This window comes from Drosophila serrata, unplaced genomic scaffold (genome assembly GCF_035046125.1).
Source record: "Drosophila serrata isolate PLE 108 unplaced genomic scaffold, ASM3504612v1 contig_83, whole genome shotgun sequence".
In the NCBI taxonomy this organism is placed as follows: Eukaryota; Metazoa; Arthropoda; class Insecta; order Diptera; family Drosophilidae; genus Drosophila; species Drosophila serrata.
The window spans coordinates 1551-27829 of record NW_028256981.1 but is presented as its reverse complement, the minus strand read 5'-3'; the positions used below and the strand labels follow the sequence as shown (position 1 = coordinate 27829).

General features: G+C 37.2%; 1 protein-coding gene and 1 long non-coding RNA gene across 3 annotated transcripts; both read right to left on the bottom strand.

Moving 5' to 3' along the window:
* Positions 1-245: 245 nt before the first annotated feature.
* On the bottom strand, positions 246-25624 carry LOC110178689 (eukaryotic translation initiation factor 4B-like). 2 transcript variants are annotated; one of them, XM_086839979.1, is made up of 5 exons: positions 25414-25624; positions 23888-25024; positions 12572-12635; positions 2117-2231; positions 246-359 (listed from the first exon to the last, which is right to left on the bottom strand). In XM_086839979.1, the coding sequence occupies exons 1-5, from the start codon at positions 25424-25426 to the stop codon at positions 306-308; spliced, it is 1383 nt and encodes a 460-aa protein (XP_086696105.1). In that variant the 5' UTR covers positions 25427-25624; the 3' UTR covers positions 246-305. The 2 variants fall into 2 exon arrangements, with proteins under 2 accessions (XP_086696105.1, XP_086696094.1); XM_086839968.1 differs by lacking the exon at positions 2117-2231 and having other exon boundaries at positions 25414-25572.
* Positions 21857-23879, bottom strand: LOC147644840 (uncharacterized). Its single transcript, XR_015273240.1, has 2 exons — positions 22311-23879; positions 21857-22250 (listed from the first exon to the last, which is right to left on the bottom strand). It is a non-coding gene; the product is annotated as an uncharacterized LOC147644840 (long non-coding RNA).
* Positions 25625-26279: the final 655 nt, after the last annotated feature.

The following is a 26279-nucleotide window of genomic DNA, read 5'->3' as shown; positions in this document are numbered from 1 at the left end:
ATACATTATCCATCAGTTCATCCCCGTACATTGACTACAGAACGGAAGACGCGGAAAACTTAAATTTGTATATAAAAACGTAAGATAAAATGAATACGAGTTTAGATGTAGTAATTCGCCAAGTTATCCGCCAAAAGCAAAACGGTGGGTACCCTGCTATCATCTTACAAACCCTCCAGAAATTTGAGAATTTTAGACATGTTTCCATAATAATTTAACAACGTAAAGAATGTAAACGAATACAATAATGATGAATTGTTTCTGCTTTTTTATTATTATTCATTTATGAGAAACATACATATATTTTATTCACATCCTCCATCTTCAAGTCCAGAATATTTGTTAGACGATTGCAAAACCTGAAATAAATATATATTGTTATTAAATTAATCATTTCGTTTAAAATACATGTATATAAATAATTTTATTTATGTACTCATATATGTGAGTGGAAAGGGTGCATCAGTCCAAGGCAAGATCAGCATAGCATTAGCTGATGTATATTCCTAAGCTGATTGAAACGCCGTCCTGTGCAAAGTTACCTGTGGCCTCTGTATAAGGTTCGCAGCTGAGGTGTTTATCCAGCTGTGTTCGAATGTTCCCTTCCCAGGGCCAGGCAACGGAAGTTGCCTTACCGTTTCTAAGGGGCGTAGCCATGGTTTCAATGTCCCAAATATGGGGAAGGTAAAATCCCACTCAGTTTCAGAAATCCAAGGAAATAAGTTGCTGCTTTCGAATGGTGAGACTCTAACTCCGTCGAGTTTAGTGGGAAACAACCATCACTAAGCAATGAGTGGGGGAGGATAAACCCACCAACAGCAGGCGCAGATTATAAGGTCAGTTTCATACTGGCGAAAATATCGCAAAAAAAAGGAGGCAAAAAGCTGACCACCGATCCTTTTGAAATTTCAAACACTATTTCTGTTCATGTTTTGCGAGGTAACGCTGTCGCGTTTTTAAAAATTTTTGTTTTCATAATTTTTATTTTATCTTTTTTTTCACTTAGAAAAAATTCAAAAATTGGAATTTAAAAAAATCTACAGCGTTACCTAGGGTATTCTATAATCTAACGAATGCATTTTTTTATTTCCGATGATAGGGAACCGAGTTATAATTGGCACCGCAATTCAAATTTTTTTCGAGACACGTCCGAACAGGTGCTACCATTGCCATATTTATTTAGATCAAAAGTTCAAGGAATAAAAGTGGCAGAAAATCCAGACGATATAGTATGGTAGCCAGGACTAACTAGAGCCTACAACATCCATAGGTACCACAGGAGCATAAAAATCATGCTTCGTGGAAGCGCTGAATGTCATTCTAAACATAATCCCAATAGAATATTTTCATCACGATCACAGCAGCCCCAAGCGCGGCATGATTGAAGGCAAGCCTGGGCTGGAAGAACTACCACACCGGGCACAGTGATCCTGGACGAGATAAACAAGAAACACAGACTATATGAAATTGGGACTGTGACTTGGAAATGCATATTCAAAAATATACCGTACAAGGAAGGAATGAAGAAGAGGGAGTGTAACCGAGCCACTCTGCAACGACGGCTGGAGGTTAGGTAGGGGCCGGCATCTTTCTAGAAAACTGGGGAGTGGAAGAGTCCTTTCACCTGTCAAAGTTAGCGACAGCATTATAGGCGGAGGTTCTAGCAATATTGAAACAATTCGAACTCTAATTAAGTCGAGACCTCCGGAATTCCAGGTAAGAATATACTCTTATAGTCTAGCGGGCATCAAATCTCCCGAAACGGCGAGCACTACATATTCATTAGTGCTACAAATAGAAAAAGGCACTATTAAACATCTAGAAGATAACAGGGTATAAACAGTTTGGTAACGACATCCCATGAAATGAGAAAGCTGACGAGTTGGCCAGGAAACAGTCATAGAAAAGCTTTAACAAAACAGAAATTTTCAGACGGAAATTCACGACCATTTTAAACTTCTAGACAACAAGGAATGATGTTGAAGACGGAACACAGAAGATCGAAACTATGCTGATCAGAATGGGACACGAACGGCTGTTATTGACTTCAGACGAAATATATATTTCATAAATGATTAAATTCATTATACTTATAAGGAATGGAAAGTTAACTTACTGGTTCATGATTGGGTTTATTTTTCGGCAGTGGTTGGTCATCACGGTTATGTTTGTTGTCTTCATGAAATCTGTTCTGACCGTTTAGATCAACTTTTTCTTTCAAAGCTTCGGGCCTTAACAGAATAGAGCATAACAAAATATATTATTTATTATATAATATAACTGAGAGGTAACATAAACGTATTTTAATATTAAACAGAGGTATTTAGTTGCTATTAATTGTCTTATTCTACATAGCAACATATTTTTACATATTGAATGTATGGTGATTCCATTGACACAATTACATTATGTAAATTGGTTGTGAAAATATAAATAAATTAAAAAAAGAACACGTGTTAAAATGAGAAAAAACTAAAATTAGCAGAATTTCGTGACACTGGCCTGATTGGAAGACGAAGGGGGAGTTTTTGCGTATATATGCAATGCGATCGCTTGGGTGGGCCCGCAGTTGTGTAAAAAGTAACGTAAATTAAATTAGGAAGCTTTCGCTTGAGGTGAGAGCATTGTTAATCGCTGCGATCTTTTTCGGAGTACATCACAATTGGAAGCCTTTTTGTAGTGTCCCCTTGAATAGTGGTTAAGAATTTTGGACGATTTTATCGTGTGTTTGCCCTTCCAACGCGTAATACGTAAACAAGCTATTACCAAAACTTTTTTTTTATTGGACGTTGATGCACTACGGTCAGTACATTCAAGTGGCCCGTAAGACACCAGACACATGCCTGTTTGGGTTAGGTTTTAGTAGGCGCGATGGAAAATATAGGACAGGATACGAGGAAATTGACTACCGGCATGCTGCCAGGTTGTTAGCTTGCATGTTTACTAAGTGTGTTAGTATTAAAGATTTTAATTTGGGAAGGGTATCTACGTAAGAGATTAGTGTGTACAAATCATTATAATCTGCACATAATACTCTAGGTTCATGCAGTTCAAAGGACTTAACCAATAATTTATTTAATTTTTAGGTCATATTTTTTTTTTTTTAGATGTAGAACTTTCCGGCAATAGGTAACTCACTAGCTTTGAAAAAATTAAAAAAAAAAAAAGATTTTTTTTTGTTTTTACATAATTTTGATGCAAATATCCTTACGGTCATTTTAAGACATTGGGCTTAAAAATATCTCATTATTTGTTGATATTACAGCCATTAGAACTGAGCGCTGCCGGTATGCCTTAAGAGTACTTTCTTTATCTTCTTTTGCGTTTTTCTCAAAACTACATTTTTTAAAACGATGTACATGATTTCTCAAAAACTGCTGGACCGATTTTCTTTAAATTGTTTACACAGCTTCTCTATAACGTTCTCTATGGCATGACGTAGGATTTTATCGATATGATTTTTTTTTTTAAGTTATACATTTTTAAAACAAACATTTTCAAAGTGCTCCCATTTGCTTAATAATAATAATACTTATATAGTTTATAAAAAAAATTGTATTTTTGAATTTCAGATAACCAATGTGGTGTGCAGCATACCATTCTCAAAAAGAAATTTTTTTTTTGACTTGCTTTATCTCCGCCATTTAATAATATTTATTTTTCTTTCAATAAGTATTTTTTAGTTTAACATATGTAATATGATGTACTAATAAATAAAAAGTTGTATTCTTAACAACTTTGTCAAAATGAATTTTTAAAAAACCCTCAAATTTTCAGGCGTTCAAGGTGGTCTACCCCCTTAATTTGTTGCAAAACAGAACAGAAAATAATTTATTTCGGAGAAAGGCTAAATTTAATTTAATACATTAAATAATACAAATAATACGACAATAATTGAAATAACAAATAATACAATAATGGAAAAAACTTAAACTTAAATCTACAGAGTCCGTTTCAAAAGTAATTTGTTTGCTGTGTACTTCTTTAATGTCCACCTTGATTTAAATACATATAACTTGGTCTAATGTGCCACGATCGATGCAAAGCGCCTACACAATATTTTTAAAATAAAAAAACCAAATAAAACAAAAAATGGCGTCTATGAATGAAAATGGATACAAAACGCCAAGCTTCAGAACTCCCGGGAGAGGATAAACCCCATAAACAGTCAACGATGGACGAGAAGAATATGCTGAGGCAGAGATTAGTCGCGGCATCTCATATAATATCGGAGACCGACGAAGAAGAGTCCCAATCCGAGGGGAGAGCAAGTAGGACTCCCCCCAAACCACTCAGGTGGTGCTGAGATGGCGAGAATCTTGCTTAATGTCGCCGTGTCCTTTATGCCTTCCAGTGACTCGCAGTAGCTTAGTCCCGGCAAGATAGCCAAGAACGAGCCTGAAGGCAAGACCGACCCTAGAAACACCGAAGACAAAGCCAAATTTCTTGCGTAGATCGCGGAGTAAGAGGCCTTCAAAACGGCGAACTCATCGGCGACCCAGAGCTCGCAAGTGGTTACCGAAAAGGAAAACCGACCACGGTCACCTGTCTGAAGGCCCTAAACCCGGACGTCCATACAGAGGACTAGACGGAGTGCGTTACGGCATTAGGAAGGCCAAGATAAAGGTCTTCCTATCCGAGCCGGACGAGCTACTGGAGGAGGTCGATGACACCAACAAACGTTGGATGATATTGTCATCGACGATAAGTCCCATGATGGTACCCTAACAAACATTAATGTCGAAAATCGTGCTGATAAACCTAAAGCGCAGCTCACACGCCTCAGCAGATCTCACGTTCTTTCCAAGGGAGAGGGATATCGACATCATTATGGTACAGGAGCCTTAGACCAAGGACGGGCCCGGTCCCAGGCGGCATAATACCGGCAATGCTACAATCAGCCAAGAAAAGCGTCTGTAGATGGCTAAAAGCCATTTACGAAGCTTGTATACAACTGACGCACATCCCGCTCTTGTGGAGGGAAACGAAAGTCATCTTCATACCGAAACCAGGCAGATGGGGGCACATCCTAGAATACAGACCGATAAGTCTCACCACCTTTGTCCTGAACGTCCACATCCGGGAGAGACTAAAGGGACATCGATTTTCGGATGCGCAGCACGTAAAGGCAAGTTGTACATTATGTCGAGAAGACATTACAACACAAGCAATACACGATGGCCACCTTACTAGACATCAAAGGCGCTTTCAACTTCGACTTTCCGACTCCATTCTGTGCTCACTCAACTTGTTAGGTATTGAGAGAGGCATAAGAGGGTGGATCGGGGTTATGAGGGGAACGATCACGGCCAAACTGAGTGGCACTCACCTCAAGGGGACTGTTAAGAGAAGCACACCTCATGGCGGGGCTTTATCCCCCCTACTCTGGCTTATAAATATGAACGCCATATTGGTAGAATTCAATATGGGTGGCGTTAAAGCAGTGGCATAAGCAGACGATGTGGTACTGCTAGTATCAGGACCCTATCCTGACGTTAAGCATATGGGCAAAAACCTGCGGACTAGGTATTAGCCCTAATAAAACAGAACTTCACAAGAAGAACCAAGATACCATCATTCAACATGCCCAGCGCAAATGGCATGGAGCTTAAACTAGCGGAGCAGGAAAAGTATCTAGGAGTGGTACAGGACAAAAAGCTCTCATGGACGAAAAACTTTCCGGTAGGAGTTAGAAAGGCAAGCAGTGCTTTCTACTCCTGCAGGAAAATGGAGACAAAGTGGTACGTGGCAGTGGTACGGCCAATCCCAACAGACAGGGCCCTACAACAATATATCGAAGCTGACACGGATACAACGAGCAGGGAGTGCGGAGGCCGTGGGAGCAATGCGCTCATGACCCGCGGCTGCCGTCAATGCTATCCTGAATATAGTGCCGATAGAACTGTTCGTAAAGGATATTGCAGCACAGAGCTCAGTAAGACTGAAGGCAAGCAATTGCTAAAAGGAATACGGCGCCGGGCACGGCAAGATACTTGAAAGCATCCGAATAAAGATTAATAAAACAAACGATAAAAATGACTACATGACCGAGGAGTTCAGCTTCGGGAACGCATTCTCGACCTCAAATCCAACAAGGGAAGACTGGAGCAGCGACAAAGTGGTAGTAGAGAACGAGGTATCCCTCTACACCAATGGCTCCAAGATGGGCTGCGGCGGACTGGGATCTATGCTGAGAATTGGGGAATTGAAAAGGGATTCAATCTCTCGGACCCAGCGACGGCCTTTAAGGCTGAGTTGCTAGCCATAAGGGAAGCAGCTGAACTCTCCTTAGGGCGGGAGCTCGAGGACACCAAAGTACGGATCTACTCGGATAGCCAAGCGGCTATCAAATCCCTAGCCGCCGTGAAAACAAACTCGCGGCTAGTGGCAGAATGCGAGAAGGCCCTTAATAAACTTGCTGATAAAAATTAAGTACAAGTAACCTTGGTACCGGGAAACAACGAGATCCCGGGAAACGAAAAGGCAGACGTGTAGGTTCGGCAGAGCAAAGTACAGACTTCGAATAACCGATCTCCCTAAACGCGATCCAGACAAGGATCCATGACCACTTCAAGCTAAGAACAAAGAATGGCTTAGTAAGAGCGAGCACAGGTCAAAAAATGTTGGCCGAGGTACGACAAAAAACGAACCAGTGAACTGCTATCCAACAGCAAACGGGATATCAGCAGGCTCACGATAGTCATCACAGCACATTGGGCGATCGGACCGCATGCAATGAAGATGGGACTGCCAAATAATACAATCTATAGGAGATGCAAGCAAACTACAAAGAGACACCGAAACATCTGCTCTGCTTCTGCCTAGCGCTAAATAGCACCAGACTTTGCCACTTTGGTGCCTACAAGATGGAGTCACTGGGAAGCATAGGAAAGCTGAAAGTATCGGCAATCCTAGGCTTCCTTACTAACTCATGATGGTACTGATAGTGATCGGGACCACAAATAGCAAACAGAGGGAGTGGAACAAAAAGGAGCTTAGCTCTAATTCGAGGTTCTAGTCTTGGGCCTCACCACTGAAACCTAACCTAACCTAACAAAATAATTGTAGCCAAGACGGAGGAAATATTTAAAGAACAACAATATTGACTGAAGTGAAAGATGATATAAAAAAAATTAAATGTTCTTTAAAATTACTTATTTTTCAAGATAATTGCATTAAGAAATGTTGAGATTGATCAAAATTCAGAACGATCAAAATATTTAAATGCATGGTCGCTTAAACGCTGTTTTGTCATTTTGATGAAGAAATTAAAAAAAAAAAACATATCTGCGACTAAAACAATAAACTTAAATAAATAACAAATTAATATTATACTCTAACTTTTGTTTATTAATTTGACTAAAATCATTCAGAGCGATTACCTAAAAACGATTTCAGCAAGATCAAGTGCAAAATTTACATCAAATTTAATTTAAAAAAAACCTCCATTTAAAAAAAACTAACAAGCTTTAAGTCATCAGTGCAAGAAATTTTAAAATTAGTTTTACTAAAACATTTCCTCTAGATTCGCAGAAATTGGCGGGTGAACTGATCGACTTCAAAAATCGCTTCCGTTTCGCGCCTGTGCGAAACATTTAATTGCTAAATTACTTTAAATTTAAAACTTTCGAAGTCAATCCTTGCACCATGAAAAAGTTAATAAATAGCTATATTTTGGGCCTTTCAGCACAATAAAAAACTGTAAATATTGTATGTATCGGTATTTAATAAAAGTTGGCGTTAAATTGTAATTTTTCAACAAAGATATGAACACAATATATTATATGGGACCGAGCGGTAGGCCACATCAGCCAATGCTCATTATCCTAAGTTAGCCATTAGTTTACAACCAACCGCTAGCTTTATATAAATAAATAAATATGGGATATTTATTTTATACGATTTTAAACAGATTGGAGTTTCTTTAAAATACAAATATTATTTGAGTATAATAGATCGATTATGGATAATCCAACAACAAATCCTTGTAAGCCATAGTTATCTTCCCATCTTGTTTATTTAATTTTTATTTTTGCCTACCTTAATTTTCCATGTTGGTAATTTTTCCAGAGGTCTTAGACATAATTCAATTCAATAATTCAAAATGAACCACAGCGATTATAAGGTAGGGAAATGGAGGGTCTCGATACAACACTTTTTTTCAGACCATAGGAATGTGTTCTTTGAAATCTCGATGCCGACACAAGGGACAGCACCAAAACTCAACCCCCGCAACAATAACTTACGTAATCGGAGAATACACACCCACAATGATGAAGCAAAGAGCTAATAAGCGAACTGAGAAAAAATGTTTGGAAGGCCTTTAATACTACGTACAAGGACCGACAGAAGGAATACAAGTACAAAAATCAGGGTCTGGGCAAAATTATACCAGCAATGCTACAGACAACAAAACATGCATGTTTAGGTTACAAACTAACTTCCAAACATGTATATACCACACATACCATTTGCGTGAAAAGAAACAAGAGTAGTTGTCATACCCAAGATTACAGGCCGCTTAGTCTGCACGCGGATACTAAATATACTACTGGGTCGGAGCAATGCTAACGATAGCTGAACAAATTACAAGGGTGCTCACTAAACACAAATCATGGGCCAAAGCCTGCGGATTGGGCATTAACTCAGATATAATGGAGCTTATGCTCTTCACAAGAAGAAGAACAAAGATCTCCAAATAGAAAAATTCTCAGAAGGTATAGAACTACAACTATCGCAAGAAGCAAAGTATTTGAGAGTGGTACTAGATGCGAAGCTGTCATGTAAAAAAAACAACAACGAAAGAGTCAATAAATCAAACATATTCTTCAACTCCTGTAGGAAGATGTCTGAAAAAACTGGGGCATCCAACTAAAGACAATACATGGCTCGGCTCTACAAAGTAGTAGCACTAGTATGGTGGTTGGCATTGACTAAGGCATAGAATACCAATAAACTTACAAAGATTCAGAAATCGGCTTGCGGATGTGCCACTGGTGCACTAAGATTATGGTCCGGGGTAGCATTGAATGTCATTCTATATATAATCCCAATAGAACATTTCATCAGCAACACTGACTGTATGACACCCGATTGCGATTCGGCAATACATATACCACGATGCACCCAACAAGTCAAGAATGGAGAAGAGAGAGTGCACCCAAGCCAGATGACTTTACACCAAAGGCTCGAGGATGAGCTGCGGGGTGTGGGCCGAAATCTTTCGTCAGAACTGGAGAGTCCTTCCACTTTTCCAGGTGGAGGTTCTGCCAATACTGAAACATGTTGAACTCTCATCAAATCGACACCTTCGAAATACCAAGGTTCTCTTATAGCCTTGCGGACATCAAATATATCGCAACGGTAAGCACTACATCAACACTAGCGGCCAACTGCAAAGAGGCCCTAAATGGACCAGCAGAGGAAAACAGGTCTCGGATAGCTTGGGTAATCGGACGACATCCCATGAAACGAGAAAGCTGAAGCTGGCAAGGAGAGGGTGAAAGGAAAGGAAAATACAGACACTCTTGACTCTCTGAACTCAGTACAGACGGAAATTTACGATCATTTCAAATACTATCCCGCAAGGAGTAGTCAAGAAACTATGCTGGCCAAATTAAAAAAAGAGACGGACTGCCGAGCTGATCGCCAAAAAGTAAGAAAACCATCAGAAGATAACGGTAGCCACTGGCCAATAGGCAAGCACGCCTACAAGTTGGGCCTTTCTTACAATCCACACTGTAGAAGTGTCATTGCTGGATTTGTTTATTTGAATTCGTTTTGCCCGCAGGCTATAAACGCAAAGAACAAAAATGAGAAGCTTATAATCAAGATGATAAAGGCCTATTCAATGCATATTTTCGAAGCAGATGTCACTGAAAGTTGATCGACCTAAAGTTGGTGTATTTTACATCTCAAATGATATAAATTCCGCACGTCGTGCTTTCAGTTACCCACATAAATTTTCACAGCAGAAATGGACGATGATGAGCTTCAAGATAAAAGTGTTAAAAATAATAATTGTAAAAAAAAAATACAGTGAACCAAAATAGAAAAACTTCGAATTTTTGTAATAACGCTTCACTGTATTATTTTGATATTATCATGTTTTTAATTTTCGGGGGAAAGAAATATTCCGATAGACCGATAGGCTGACCATTTTCCTTTAAATATATTAATATCCTTGCAGGGTATTAAATTTTCAGTCTCTTTCTTGCCGCCGAACGAGATAGAAAGCCAAAATAAAAAGGAAGATTGAGGCGTGGAAGAGGTTAAATTTAGAGGTCAATTTTAGAAATGGCAAGGGTCCAAAATCTCAATTTCATCACATGCTGAAATCAACATCCGGCCGTGAAGAACGGCAACAACAACGGTGCGAAGTGCTTTAACTGCTGGCAGCTAGAGTTTCTCAAAAGTAGTGCCTGATTTTGATGGAGTATCAATTCCAATAAAGCACTGATTGAACTGTTACAATCATCAACAACTGCGTTTCGTGTTTAATCGATATTGGTGCTTATGCGATTCAAGAATACAAAAATAATCCATTGCAGAAAAGTTAATCGTACGGCCTTGAAAATATCGGCCAGCTAAGGTATAAAAATGGAGAACCAAATTTATTTCTTTCACGAATAATTAACGGCAAATTCTAGCTAAAAGAGATTTTGGAAATGTGAAGGATTTCTGGGTTTGTTCTGCTAACTTGATATCAACTTATAAGGGCAACTTTGTGTTTAAAAAAATTTATATAAAAAAATTGAGAGACAAATTTAGTTCTTTCACAAATAAATACAAGAGAATTATGAGCAAACAAATTTATGGAAATATAAAAGTTTTCAGGAGTTGTCCTGATAACTTGATATAAACATAGGACATCAAAAAATTACGGTAAGAAATTGAACGGCAGTTTTTTCTTCCACGAAAATTTAACGGAAAATTATGGAAAATTTGATTGTCTTTCTTTGTTATGAATTCCTAAATGCTGAGCCGGCATGTCTGCATGCGCGGCCGATCCTTCGGTTACCATGTAAGCATAACACTCTATCTCTCTTGCGCGGCCGCTGCGCGCGCCGCCTGCTCGGGCAGCTATGTGAATTGTAAGCCAAGCCAATAGATTCTTAAGTCAAGCAGGGCATTCATGAAATGAGCCCGGACTAGAATGGATCAATAAATAGCCACTAGTGCACTAACAAATAAATTAAACTTTTTTTTGAACTTATTACACAACGTTTCACATTAACCATTTAGGTTCGTTGGACTTGACGTCGAAAAATTATAAGTATATTTTCTCTAAATACAGCTGAATATTCCCAACGAAGTAGAAAAACGCCTAATAAGGTTTTGGAATCATCGATTTTATTTTGGTAGTCCTCAAAGAATGATCAGCGATAAAGGAGCTGCCTTTACACCACATTCATTTAGTGAATTTTGCAGTAACAACAAGCTGAGCAAATCGGGATTTCAGCAGATGTACCAAGGGGCAATGGCTAAAACGAACGGGTCAACAAAGTTATTAATTCCATACTCTTGCTGACTTTAGCAACGGAACCAGCAAAATGGTATAAGTACAAGTGCGGCACACTATAAACACAAATGTCTTCGCATCGATTAGTTATACGCATTTCGAAGTAATGTTTTGCTAAAGAAAGAGAAATAACGCCAATCCTGAGCTCTTGAAGGTCCTACAAGATGAGATGCTGTTAAACCTATAAGACGAACGCATATGAACTTGGCAAGAAACTAGGCTCCATATAGGAAAAGCTTAAGACACCTTTAAGAAAAAATTTTATAAAAAAAAGAAAGGGACATCATGGTTTCCAGTTAGGTTATCTAGTAGCTATTAAAGGAACGCAGTTCATCGCCACATGGCCACTTATACATCGAAAACAGCCGATACGATTTTAAGGGGGCAGCAGAATTTGAGGGTCCACTACAAACATCAACAAGAGCTGATTTTATGATTACTACAAAGAAAATGACGAGGTAAGTGCAGAGGAGGATGATGCATCTAGAACAGCAGGACGGCCGAAAGAAGGGTGGTGTTATGGGCACCAGATGGCAGAATAGGCGAATAGAGTGGTGTCTTAAAGAGTCGGTCGAGAAGGTTCAGCACTAAGAAGTATAAACCGTCAAAATAAAGTTAAAAAGTAAAAAATTCAGTCGAACAGTTTTTGCCTATTATAATCAATTCTTTAACCTATAAGCTTATTTAATAAAACAGAGTTAATATCAAATTATCTTACATACATATACTTTTTTACATCTAATGCTTTTTGAGTAAGCGCTATAAGTTTATTAAGCTTTGATTTGTTAAAAATAAATGTCATATACAAATATAGATTTATTTTTTAAATTTCTGGTCTTCTAAAGCCAAATGTCATATAATTTCCGATGCAGAATTAAAATTCGAATTAATTACACACATATTTAATTTCTTTTTTGGCTAAGTTATATATAAAAAGTTAATGAAAGGAAGGTGAAAGATTATAAAAGCGCGATGAATATTGGGGAGTTCGAAAATCATAAAAGTTTTATTTTTGTCCAAAGCTTCGGTTGAATAGTACTGTACATTTACCTGTCGCTTTGGGTCTGAGACTCCTTCCATTTACTATTGGTAACTCGTTCTTCACGATGCTCATCTGAAAAGAAAAGTTTATATCATTAGTGGCGACAGTTTTTTTAATGCCCTTGATCGGAACATTTTTAGAAGAAAATGATACCCTTTTTCAGTTTCCAGGAGATTTTTATTTGCATTAAGATAAAGTCATTTTGTATTATTCCAGATTTTTAGACCTTTATTTTATGAACACCGGACTACTATATCAAATAAGACATATCAAAAATCGAATAATAATATTAAAAAAATAAAACCTTGGCGTTTTTCAAATTATTTTTATTTTCTTCTTGTTATCTCTTCCTTAAAATTTTAGAAATTCGGGTTAATTTTCAGAAAATTAGGAGACTATCATAACAAGCACTCCGATTTAATTTTAATAAATTTGTTTGCATAAATAAATCCGTATTTAGTATAATAGCAAATTTTGACCTCTAAACTATAAAATTTATTTTTTTTAAGTATTATTTTCACTAGGTAATTTAAGGCCCTGTTTTAGCATTATTTAATAAATGTTACTTTCTTTTTAATTTTTCCAATATTATTTAGTAAAATTGTCTACCACGCTTTTTTAACTGCTTCAATTAAAGCCCCAAAGTCTCTAAATTGTCTTCCCCCTTCGTATACTTTCGTCGACAAAAGTTTCAAAATGTTCTCCATAATGTTTATGTTAGGGGAGTAAGGCGGCCATTTGACATTTTGGTCTTTAATCCACTGCTTTACAATCCGAGCGGTATAGATCGGAGCATTGTCGTGTTGGTAAGTTCATGGAATTCTACCATACGTCTCAGAAAACTGGGGCACACCCTTTTCGAGCACACTATTGTACATATGGCTTACCATAACATTACTCCACCTGCACAGGCGTGACGACGACTTTGAAAACACTCTTCCCTTCGAAATATCGTGGAAATAGTAATTATATCCATCCGGTCCATCAAGGTTGAACATCTCTTCGTCAGAGAAGACCACGGGTTTCTACTACTTGTTCCACGACATGTGTTGTCGGGCAAGTCGAAGTCGTGCTTCCTAACAAGCATCATTTTCATTCTCTTCAAGTTTTTGGCGCTTAGAATAACTCGTTTTATCGTGGCCACACTTACAATTACTCCGTATTCTCTCTTAATTTTACGAGCAGAAAGGTGGGAATTTGAGACAGTTCGGAAGATAAGTCGTGGTTCCGATGCCTTTGTTAAAATTTTTTTTTCTTTTATCCATATATTTTACATAGTCTGCTTTATTACGAAGAAAATTACTTGCAACGTTTTGACATCGACCGATTTTCTTAGCTATCTCATGGTGTTCAATAAAAATTGATAGATACCTCATATTTCATAGTTCATAATTCTGACGTGAGTGAGGAGTCAACCGCTATGAGGACTCCACTCCCACGCCGGATAGACCGACCATACTGTGCACAGAGCTGGAAAAACATCGGAGCTCAGAATATCCGGCTGTAACACAATAATCTGAGAAGCAAACGAAAGACTATCAGAATACAATTTAGGAAGCTTACTACGTAAGCCTCTTGCATTATGATAGGAAATGGTTAGATAGTTAGTTGGTTCTTTGAGGCGGAGTTAGACGTTAAGGCGCAGTGGTCTGATCGGCCTTAGGAAGAGTTATTCCTTCAGACTGCTTTTTCTTCTTCTTAGCTTCGAAATCCTTGACAGCAATATACTCTGGCCAAATATTTTAAGGCAAATAGCTTCAAGGAGTTCATAAGGGACATTTATTTTGAAAGACATGTCCCTAGCATAAAAAAATTTGATTTTTTTTACCTTTATTTTTAATTGGTCTGCTCTGGTTTTACCTTGTATAAAGGCGAGAACATCTTCCGATGTTTGGGACTTTGAGGGGTCAATATTTGCGACGGTCCGGGCACTCCCGCTGCACATTCGGGTACCGAATCTTCTATAGCGATCGATCTCAGCACTCTTGGAATTAATGCTGAGGTCGAGGGCTGCGCCGAGGGAGGCTGCTGCTGAGAGCCCGTTGCAGGTAGTTGGGGTCCGTCTATATACTGCCCACCAATATCAGCTTTTTTTGCGCCTAGGAGTCTGATTTAATAGCGTAAGGTTATTAAATTGGGTATCCAACGCCAAGAACATTTCAAGAGTTTTGCGATAACATCTTGGAATAAGAAGTCTGTCCCTCAGCGTGAACGTTTATTCTTCACGAGCTTAACTTGCCTCTCTTCTATTCCTCTCTCTTTTCCTCTCCCGCGAAACCGGGCCACTCGAGGGTTATACCTTAATCACAAGGGTATGGCATCACCGATTCGCTAAAAATTTTCAACGCACTTAAGAGAGAACCAACAATTTGTTTTCAAAGAATTTTGTTTTCAAAGGAAAAATAAACCTGCCTCGATAGCCGCCGAATAAGCCAGCGATTTATATATCAAATTTAATGAATATATGTTGAAAACTGAAAAAGTTATAATTTTTATTTGTATTAATTTCTCGATCGTTCCTTCGTTTCGTGATATAGTAGTTCGATTTTCAAAAATTTTTTAAACCAGTTTTACAAATAATACAAAAAGGAAATTTGTTAAAATCTTGTTGGAAAATGAAAAGTTATAATTTTTATCGACTAATTTTCCGATCGTTCGTATGGCATCTATATATCTATATGATATAATCATCTAATTTGGCCCATTGCGACTTATATACGAGTGATGAATATAGAAGACTAACTGCTAAGTTTCATTCAATTTTAAAACTGAGAGCATATTTTGCGTAGAAACAGACACACCTACAGACGGACATGGCTAGATCGACTCTGCTGTGGATGCTTCGTTGGAAACTTCTGACTGAACTTATAATAGCCTGCAAGGGTATAATAATTAACACGATTTTTTTAGTTATTATTATGTATAATATGCTTATAATTGCGGTAGACTAATGTAGATATCTTGCTATTTTTTTTACTCAGAAGCGAGCGACTGATCTTCGATGCCGCTCCGCTCTTGGCTTTTCTGTCTACAGTTAACCGTAATCGCAAGCAATGCAAAGAAAATTACACATATGCGAGAGATCCCCATATCTAAAAATTGTTACCGGTATCTTACCACTATAAGTACAACTTTTATTATATGCTTATCAGCCATGGTGCATATTTATTTTAAATTTTTCTTAAAATAAAACAAAGCACAACTGCTGTGGATATAGTGCATGGATTTCTAATGAATACCCTAAAGGTCCACAATCCTAAAATATCTCATTATTTGTTGATACTGAAGTCATTAGAAGTTACCTTAGAATACTTTTTATCTTCTTTTGTGTTTTTTGGTGTACATGATTTCTCAAAAAATGCTCGACCAATTCTCTTCAAAATTTTTACACAACTTCTCTATAACATTCTTTATGGAATGACATAGGACTTTTTCGATACGATTTTTATACGATTACTGGGCACGGCAAGATTCTTGTAAGCAACCGTAAAATTACAAACGAAAAGACTGACTACATGATCGCGGTGTTGAGCTTCGGGAACGCATTCTCGACCACATATCCAACAAGGGAAGACTGGAGCAAGGACAAAATGGCAGTAGAGAACGAGGTTTTCCTCTACACCAATGGCTCCAAGATGAGCTGCGGCGGACTGGGATCTAAGCTGAGAATTGGGGGATTGAAAAGGCATTCAATCTCTCGAACCCAGCGACGGTCTTTCAGGCTGAGTTACTAGCCATAAGGGAAGCAGTCGAACTTTCCTTAAGGCAGGACCTCAGGGGCAACAGAGTTCGAATCTACTTGGATAGCCATGCGGCTGTCAATTCCCTAGCCGCCGTGAAAACAAACTCGCGGCTAGTGGCAGAATGCGAGAAGGCCCTTAATAAACTTGCTGATAAAAATTAAGTACAAGTAACCTTGGTACCGGGAAACAACGAGATTCCGGGAAACGAAAAGGCAGACGAACTAACCCGTGTAGGTTCGGCAGGGCAAAGTACAGACTTCGAATAACCGATCTCCCTAAACGCGATCCAGACAAGGATCCATGACCACTTCAAGCAAAGAACAAAGAATGGCTTAGTAAGAGCGAGCACAGGTCAAAAAATGTTGGCCGAGGTGCGACAAAAAACGAACCGGTGAACAGCAAACACAGCAGGATCACGGCAGTCACCACGGGACATTGGGCGATCGGATCGCACGCAATGAAGATGGGACTGCCACACAATACAATATGTAGAAACTGCAAGCAAACTACATACCAAGAAACACCGGAACATCTGAAAGTTTCGGCAATCCTAGATTTCCTTACTGACTCTGGTTGGTACTGATAGTGATCAGGACCACCTCTAATTGGAGGCCCTAGTATCTAATGCACGACACAGGATGTTTTCAATATATTTATACCCTTGCAGGGTATTATAATTTCAGTCAGAAGTTTGCAACGCTGTGAAGGAGGCACCTCCGACTATATAAAGTATATATATTCTTGATCAGGATCAACAGCCGAGTCGATCTAGCCATGTCCGTCTGTCCTTCTGTCCGTCTGTTCGTTTCTACGCAAACTAGTCTCTCAGTTTTGAAGCTATCTGAATGAAACTTTGCAGTTAGCCTTCTATATACTCTCACTCGTATATATGTCGGAACGTGCCGGATCGGACGACTATATCATATAGCTGCCATTGGAATGATCGGATAATTTTTACAAAAAAACTATAACAATTTCAGTTTTCAACAGAATTTGATCAAATTTGAGATATAGCCATTTTGCTATACTCTACAATTTTGTATAAAATTTTATGAAAATCGGACAACTATATCATATAGCTCCCAAAAACGATCGAGAAATTAAGACAATTAAAAATTATAATATTTTCTGTTTTCAACAGATTTTCATCAAATTTGAGGTATAGACATTTTATATCAGTCTTAAATTTTGTGTCAAATTTTATGAAAATCGGACGACTATATCATATAGGTGCTATAAAAACGATCGTTAGATGTGGTTAAAAATGCACACCAGTGACTGTAAAACTGCAAATATAATATGTAAAGGTGAATGAAATGAAAGCAGGTATTACTTCATTGTTTTTTAACACAAATAAATATAATTTATATTGTTGGGATTCCAAGTCATAGAAGTTCTATCTGCAAGGGTATATATCACACCGCTCAATAAGTTCCCGGCCTAACAAGGAAAAACACTTTTTTTTTTGAAAATTTTGTTATTTTCATCAATTTAGTTTCCATCTACGACTATACACTTAGTCCAGCGCTTCTCCAACCTTTCTATGCCATTTTTGTAGAAAGATGAACTTTTACCCTCAAAATAGGTCTCAGTATCGACAATCACCTCCTCATTTGATCGATATCTCTTGCCTTGGAGGTCCTTTTTGAGATCTGAAAAAAGCCAGTAGTCACTGGGGGCCATATCTGGAGAATAAGGTGGGTGCGGCAGAAGTTCGAACCTCAATTCACTTAATTTCACCATTGTTGCCATAGACTTGTGGCATGGTGCATTACCCTGGTGAAACAGTGGTTTCTTCTTGGCCATACGTGGACGTTTTTCCTTGATAACGCGATCCAATCGATCCAGCAGTTTTATATAATATTCGCTGTTTATTGTTTTACCTTTTTCCGGTAGTCTATAAATAAAATCCCATGTGCATCCCAAAATACAGAAGCCATAACCTTACCCGCCGATATTTGTGTTTTGGGACGCTTCGGACGGCTTTCACCGGCTACCACCCACTCAGAAGACTGACGAATGGATTCTGGAGTATAGTGGTGTATCTAGGTTTCATCCATGGTTACGTAACGGCGAAAAAAATCGGTCCTATTGCGCTTCAACATGCTTAAACACGTCTCGGAAGCATCAAAGCGTTGTTGCTTTTGGTCCGGTGTTAGCAATCGCGGCACCCACTTCGAGCAGAGCTTTCTCATGTCCAAATGTTCATGTAATATCGTAAACACACTGGCTTCCGATATCTTTGAGGCATCAGCTATCTCCTTTAATTTCAATTTGCGATCGGCCAATACCATTTTTCGGATTTTTGCCACATTTTCTGGCGTAACTGCTGTTTTTGGGCGACCACTGCGTTCAGCGTCTTTGGTGTCCACCCGACCACGTTTAAATTCATTGTACCAATCTTTGATGGTTGATTTTCTCGGAGAAGAAACTGGGTAATGTTTATCAAGCCAAATTTTTGCTTCTACTGTATTTTTTCCTATAAAAAAACAGTGCTTAATCAGGAGACGAAACTCCTTTTTTTCCATGTTGTAGAAAAACCCAAAGGTTGTATTACTTAAAAATTTGTAACTTAAAAGCACGTGGTCACAGAGTTGTATAATTTTTACACAGAGCTTATGATAATCGACACTTTCGATAAAAAATATCTATATTTGCTTACTACTGCTCCTTATATGTCGGGCCGCGAACTTATTGAGCGATGTGATAAACTTCGGCGTGCCGAAGTTAGCTTCCTTTCTTGTTATTTTTAAAAGGTATAAATTTTTAAACCAAAATTTCGTCTAAAAATTTTTTTCTAAAAACGGCTACGTGGGTATACTTACAGCTGTGTTCATTGAAATAGCAGTGCGACAGGAGATCAACTATAAATCGGGGTTTCTTTATATTCGTCATGTTTAGTTGATTTTTTGCACATTGTTTTTGTAAAATGGAACACTGTTATAAAAAAACAAGCAAAAGTTCCGTTCGATTTGCTATGCTTATGTTTTATTTTGTTATTTTTCACATAAACCAATAGTTTTGGCTGTTCACTGAAATAGAATTTTTTGATTTTGTTCGGCATAAAGTGTCGAAATTTTTGTATTATTTTTAAAAGCGATTTTAAGATCGTTATTTATTTCATACGTAATTAAAAAAAAGTAATCAAAAAAAAAATAATTTTTGTGGGTAGAGGACCTCGCCGTTTCAAGAGAGAAAGGGCAGAGGTTATTCGGGTTAAAAAGTAAGGCAAATCGCATAAAGAAATTCCAAGAATTTAAAAATGTTCTACCCATATTGTTTCTAATGCCATAATAGATGAATTGCAGCCCGAAAAACAAGGGAAGTTTTGCAAAACTACAATTACAGAGGTTCGACGCATAGTACGCTTCAGCAAAGCTTATCCTTTTGAGTCCTGTAGGGATATAAAAGGGGATAATGGCTTAGGGATCAAATATGTGACCATATGAAGACCACTTTTTAAGAAAAATTTGAATGGGCGAAGTCCACAGAAGAAGGTGTAATTACTTGGTTAAAGGCATAGCAAAACCATGTTGGAGTTCGCCAAAAGCCAATTGAACAGGCCACTATCCAAATGGTGTAATATCCTTTGGAAAGATAGTCCAAACTGGTTATATTTGGTAAAAAACTATTAAGACAATATGTCCGTCGACCTCCAAATACAGAGGATCGGCCCAGCCAGGCGCTGAAGACTATTGGCCCTAAAATCATGGTATGGGCCTGCTTTTTATACAATGTTGTAGGTCCAATACATATGATCGATGGCATCATGGACCAACATGCATATGTACAAATATTAGAAACAGTCCTGCAGTCGTATTCTAAAGAAGAGTTGCCATTAATTTGGACATTTTAGCAGGATAATGATCCTAAACACTCCAGCAAGGTGGTCAAGTACCCGGTGTTAAATACTTATCGAAGAAGTCCCCGACTTCTAAGACGTCGCTTCGGCAATCTGTGGAGCACGCATGGTGCCAGATTCCCCTCAAGACTTGGAGGACTCCATGCCACGTAGGTGTAAGGGTGTAATAGCTAATAAAGGCTTTTCAACAAGATATTAGATCATATCCTAAATTTATATTAGTAGAATTTGGTTATTCATACGATATTTTGATATTTATAACATTTATTTTTAGTTTTTTTACTTTGACTGCTATTTCAATGAACAGCAGAATTTATACTTTTTTGTTTGTTTTTAGCTATATCTTCCAAAATGTTTTAGTTACGCAAACTAAATTAGTATTATATTATTAATAATTAAATACACTTAGCCTTTATAAAAAAACTTCTTATTAAAGTAGTGTTTGTAACGGTATTTTCAAATCCTAAACGTACAGGTCGTAAGCACTGCTATTTCAGTGAACACAGCTGTATATTGCTTATAAAAAAAATTTTGTTTTTGGGTTTCAGATAAAAAATGTGCTGTGCAGCATGTACACCATACGACCATTCCCGAAAAAAGTGCCTTTTTCGATTGGCTTTATCTCCGCCATTTGCAAATTTTTTTCTTCCAAAAAGTACTTTTTTAGTTCAACATATGTACTTTCATATTACAATCAATAAAAAGGTGTATTATTAATTTTTTTCAAAATGCATTTTTTAAAAACTCCAATTTTCATGCGTTGAGGGTGGTCTAACTCCTTAAACTTAAGCTAGAAACACACGATGCAAACAATTTGCAGCAAGTTGAAAATAATTTGCAGCAGAAATTTGCACTAATGTTTACATCTATGCAAATATTGGAAGAAAATTTCTTGCTCCAATAAATGTTTGTTTTGCACGCAAACGTTTGCATGGCTATTTCGACTGACGCAACCAAGATAGCAGTAAAAAAATGTATACGACAAGCAACAAATATTGCTGCAATAAAACTCGTTTTTATACGCGCAAATTTGATTGGAGCAAACAACTTGCTGCAAATTGTTTGCATCGTGTGTTTCTAGCTTTAGAACATTACCACAAAGTTTGATCAAAGACATGCTTCGTCGTTTCGACGACGCAATTTTTCGTATACGTTTGCACCACGATACAATTACGAAGGTAGTCCCTTCGGCAGTCAAAGCGGTCGGGTTTTGCTTCAGTGCGTCTTCGTTTTTCGTAGTGAAAGGTTGTGTGCGGCAAATTTTTTTCTAACATAAGCCCTTATGCATGACATTTTGCCAAACTATTAAAAAATGATATTTTAAGACAAAAATATACAAAAGACTCGTGACCCAAAAACAAAAACAACGCCACATTTCCAACACAAAATGGTTAAAAATTAACTCGTTATTACAAAAGGAAACTTAAAGCCCCATACATCATCTAATCAACACATTCTATTGCTGTCCCGCTCGCACTAACTAGGTTGAGCCCCTCTCACTCGCACTTATTGCTATGATTAAAGAGGTACAAGATTTTTCCGCCGGAACTACTTTTTACACCCTTCCAGGGTATTATAATTTCAGTCAGAAGTTTGCAACGCAGTGAAGGAGGCACCTCCGACTATATAAAGTACAGGGTGCGGCACGAAAACTTGCTGATTTTAGAAGGTTATAAAAAAAGAAGTAGTTGACATACCATTCCAAATTTTTTTATTCTTGTAACACACCTTCTGAAGTTTTTATTACACAGTTTTGAAGATTACATCGGACAAGTGATGGCCTCCGTTTTCAATGCACTGAGATACCCGATTTTCGAAGCTCAGCTGAACTCTCTCAAGCATATCGACGTGTATCTTTGCGATTGCTTGCCGAATGTTATTCTCCGATGAGCTGGATGGGATTTTGTCACATTCCCGCTCTCGCTGAATTTTTTCACCCACGATACAATCGACTTGCCTGTCAGAAACGCGACCTGCAGGATGAATGTTGAGTTGAGTGGCAATAACGGAACGACCGTTGGAAAAGTAAGCCTCGCAGGCAAATGCGCGCTGCTTTTTCGTCCAATGCATGATGTCGACTGACTGCGGAGTAGACGAAACTTCAGGAAGTCCCCTAAAACATGAGACACTCCCCACCCTTACCCGACCACTCCCCGCCGCTTGGCGCCAAAAACAAATCAGCAAGTTTTCGTGCCGCACCCTGTATATATATTCTTGATCAGGATCAACAGCCGAGTCGATCTAGCCATGTCCGTCTGTCCGTTTCTACGCAAACTAGTCTCTCAGTTTTGAAGCTATCTGACTGAAACTTTGTAGGTAGTCTTCTATATATTCTCACTCGTATATATGTCGGAACGGGCCGGATCGGACGACTATATGATATAGCTGCCATAGGAATGATCGGAAAATTTTTACAAAAAAAATTATAACATTTTCAGTTTTCAACAGAATTTAATCAAATTAGAGATACACCTAATTCATATTATTCTACAATTTTGTGTAAAATTTTATGAAAATCGAACTACTATATCATATAGATCCCATAGGAACGATCGAGAAATTAAAAAAATAAAAATTATAACATTTTCAGTTTTCAAAAGATTTTCATCAAATTTGAGATAAAGCTATTTCATATTATTCTTCAATTTTGTGTACAATTTTATGAAAATCGGACGAGTATATCATATAGGTGCCGTACAAACGATCGTTAGATGTGGAGCAAAAATACAAATCTGTGAATGTAAAACTGCAAATATAATATGTATAAGTGAATGAAATGAAAGAATACTTCATTGTACTTGTACTTCAAATAAAAATACTTCATTGTTTCTTAACATAAATATATATAATTTATAGTGTCATCGAAGTTCTATCTGCAAGGCTATATAAACTTCGGCGAGCCGAAGTTAGCTTCCTTTCATGTTATAATTGTATCATGGTTTGCACAATGCTCTATCTCAGCAACGATGAAGCATCTATGGTTAAAATTATATAGTACAAATAACATAAATTAAATTACAAAGACAGTATACGACCGTAGTTAAAATGAATGAGCCAGATTGTACAACTACATATGTCATATAACTGCCATTGGGACCGAGCGGCAATCTTTTAGAGCCAATTTTATCTTTTTAAAAAATACTCAATTTTTTGGTTAAAACAAACGTGAATTTCAAAAGTGGTCAGGCGTTCGCAAAAGTTTTCCAAATTAAATAAGGTAATATTCATTTTAAAGATGAAGGTTTTTTACTAAAATAAAATGTTTTTGTAAAATTGATCTGAATGATTAAATTTGTTTTTGTATCTCAGATCGATTAACCCTTTTTGTGAATTTGCAGAACGCCTCTTTCATGTTTAGTGGTGATCCCACACAATTCCACAAACCGATTGTATTTTGCTGGGTTTGTCTGATTCTTTGGATACTATGTCGTTAAAATTGACCAGAAAGTTTTTAGATGTGTAGTTATCGAAAGTATGTACATATATTGACGCTGTAGTGCAGAAAATGCAAATGGTGTACAGAAAATTGTCATTCAAAAACAAATTAATAAATACAAATTAAATAATACAAAAAATAAATGTGCTGTACATTTTAAAATTAAAAACTATTGCATTTCATAAAAATCAAGCTATAACTTAAATCGTTTACCGACACCGTTGTACTTATTATTATTATTACAATTTAACGTAATTAATCATAGAAGTAATGAAATAATTACCATTAATTATATGGGCTTTGTCTTCATCCCTACTGTCTTGATTGCGACGCCAGCTAACTGATTCGTTTGAACTTTCATTATCATTCTTATCCATTTCGACTTCTGTAAGTTTTCCACATAGCTCTTCTAAGCTGCTTGTATCCTGTTTTCGAGCGAGGGCTAATCGTTCTGTTATCTCCAATTCTCTTGCCGCTGTATCAACCGGTTTTGCGGATCCAAACACATTTAACGAGAAATTTCCGCTTTGTTTACCTATTTTTGTATGCTCAACAGATTTTTCAAGTTCCGTTTTCGTCACATGTGGTAGTGGCAAAGTCCGTGGTTTTAAATTTAATTTTGGTCGTTCTTCGAGTTTTGAGTTGTCTTCTCGTGAATATCTTTCTACATTTCTTCCACGACTTTCGCGATATTTGTCAGATAATAGATCTTCTCTTCGGGTTGGAGAAGAATCAATTGATTGTGGTTTCGCGCAGGTGCGCCAAGAGCCTGGTGTGTTAGTTTCATCTCTTTCCGGTAAAACCTTTCTTTCTCTATTAAAGCTTCGTTCATAGTTAGAATAGCCAAAACTACTACCATTATTTTGACTATCTCGTCTCCAATTTCCAGAGTCTCTGTTTTCTCCACTACTTCCGAAGCCATCAAAACGTCGATTGTTTTTCTGCCGATTTTGCTGATCGTTTTCGTTTGATAGTTCAATGCGAATGCGACGGCCTTTAATGGATGGATCCGGTAAGCTCAGTACATAAATTAAATCATCTCTATTGTCTAGCTCGACATAGCCAAATCCCCTTGATCTACCGTTTTCACCATCTTCACGTGGCAGTCTCAATGAAATCAAATTAATACTTCCAAAAAATTCATATAGGTCGTCTTCATTTGCATCAAATGGCAAATTATTAATATACGCAATAAATGGGGGTTTATGGGGAATGGAATTATCATCAAATATCCGATTTGCCCTAGGCGCAGTAGGGAGCTGATAAACTAATGGCAATGTATTACTACCGTCATCGCTGTCTTCGCCATCCAAATTTCGCAATTTCTTTGAGACTTGTGTAGTTCCAACAGGTGTGTCAGCATTAGAGAGGAAGGATTGTAAAGATATAACTGTACCTTTGTTCTTTTTGCCCTTTTTGCCTGCAAATGATGTATAGTATTATTACGTTTATATTAAAATTTTTGCTATACATGAACATATAATTTAAAAAGTATTGTGTACATAAAACAAACTTTCTAAATGACATAAAATAATGTTATTCACGAGATTTTATTTAATTAATAGAATCATATATAAGGAAATATAAGAACAAGAATTAAAAAGTACAAACACGAACATTTAAGAATGTATTTATAATGTACATAGGTATGTATGAATGTATATCTATGTATAATGTATATGCAAACGTTACGTGTCAAAATTAAGCCACGCGGGTTGTTAAAAATTAGTTGTATAATAAAAGCGTTTGACAGTCAAAGAAATAAAATATTTTAACAGCACAATAACTAAAATTATAAATATTCCTAACCTGCAGAAGCCATTTCGACAAAGATTTCCAAACTTAAATTTTGAGGTTTTTATAAATGCTTTAACTTGAGAAGACAATTTCCTTTTATCGTTATCGGACATTCAGATCGGTAATCTATGTCATAAAATGCAAAAAATAAGGTATAAGAAAAATAACGTATTCTCACAGACAGACGAATACTACATATCTCTATGGTGTAAAAAACAAATACGAAAGGAAGCTAACTTTGTATACCCTTGCAAGTTCGATCACTAGGAATTAACACATATAAATGATGTAATTCCTACTTCCATTACATTTAGCAACATAAAAACTTAATAGTTTTTCAGTTACAACTTTGCATTTTTCTCTTAATCTATAGATTGTTTGTATGGCAGCTACATAATCCAGTATCCCGGTATTCTGAAAATTAAAACCAAAATTCTAGAATAAAATAAAATTGCTATATATGATTAATTTTCAGATTGTTCATATGACAGCTACATGATAAAGTAGTCCGATTTTCATAAAATTTTACGCAAAATTGTATAATAATTTAAAATGGCTATATCTCAAATTTGCTGGAAAAAAAGTTATAATATTTTTGTAAAAAAAAAAATTCCGATCGTTTCTATGGCAGCTATATGATAAAGTCGGCCGATCCGGCCTTTTACGAAATATATACGAGTGTGAGTTTATAGAAAACTAACTGCAACGTTTCATTCAGATGGCTTCAAAATTAAGAGACTAGCTTGGGCAAAAACAGACATAGCCAGAGGCTTCATATGGTCGAAAATGTCTCCTTCATTGCGTTGCAAACTCTGACTAAAATTATAATACAAGGCAAGAATATAAAAATACAAACGGACTATTTTGATTTAGTTCGT

Excerpts from the sequence above, each read along its gene's own strand:
- LOC110178689 (XM_086839979.1), bottom strand. Across the intron at positions 12,636-23,887 it reads CAAAGCCCATATAATTAATG|ATGAGCATCGTGAAGAACGA; the intron begins GTAATTATTTCA and ends TTTTCTTTTCAG. Across the intron at positions 360-2,116 it reads ATAAACCCAATCATGAACCA|GTTTTGCAATCGTCTAACAA; the intron begins GTAAGTTAACTT and ends TATTTATTTCAG.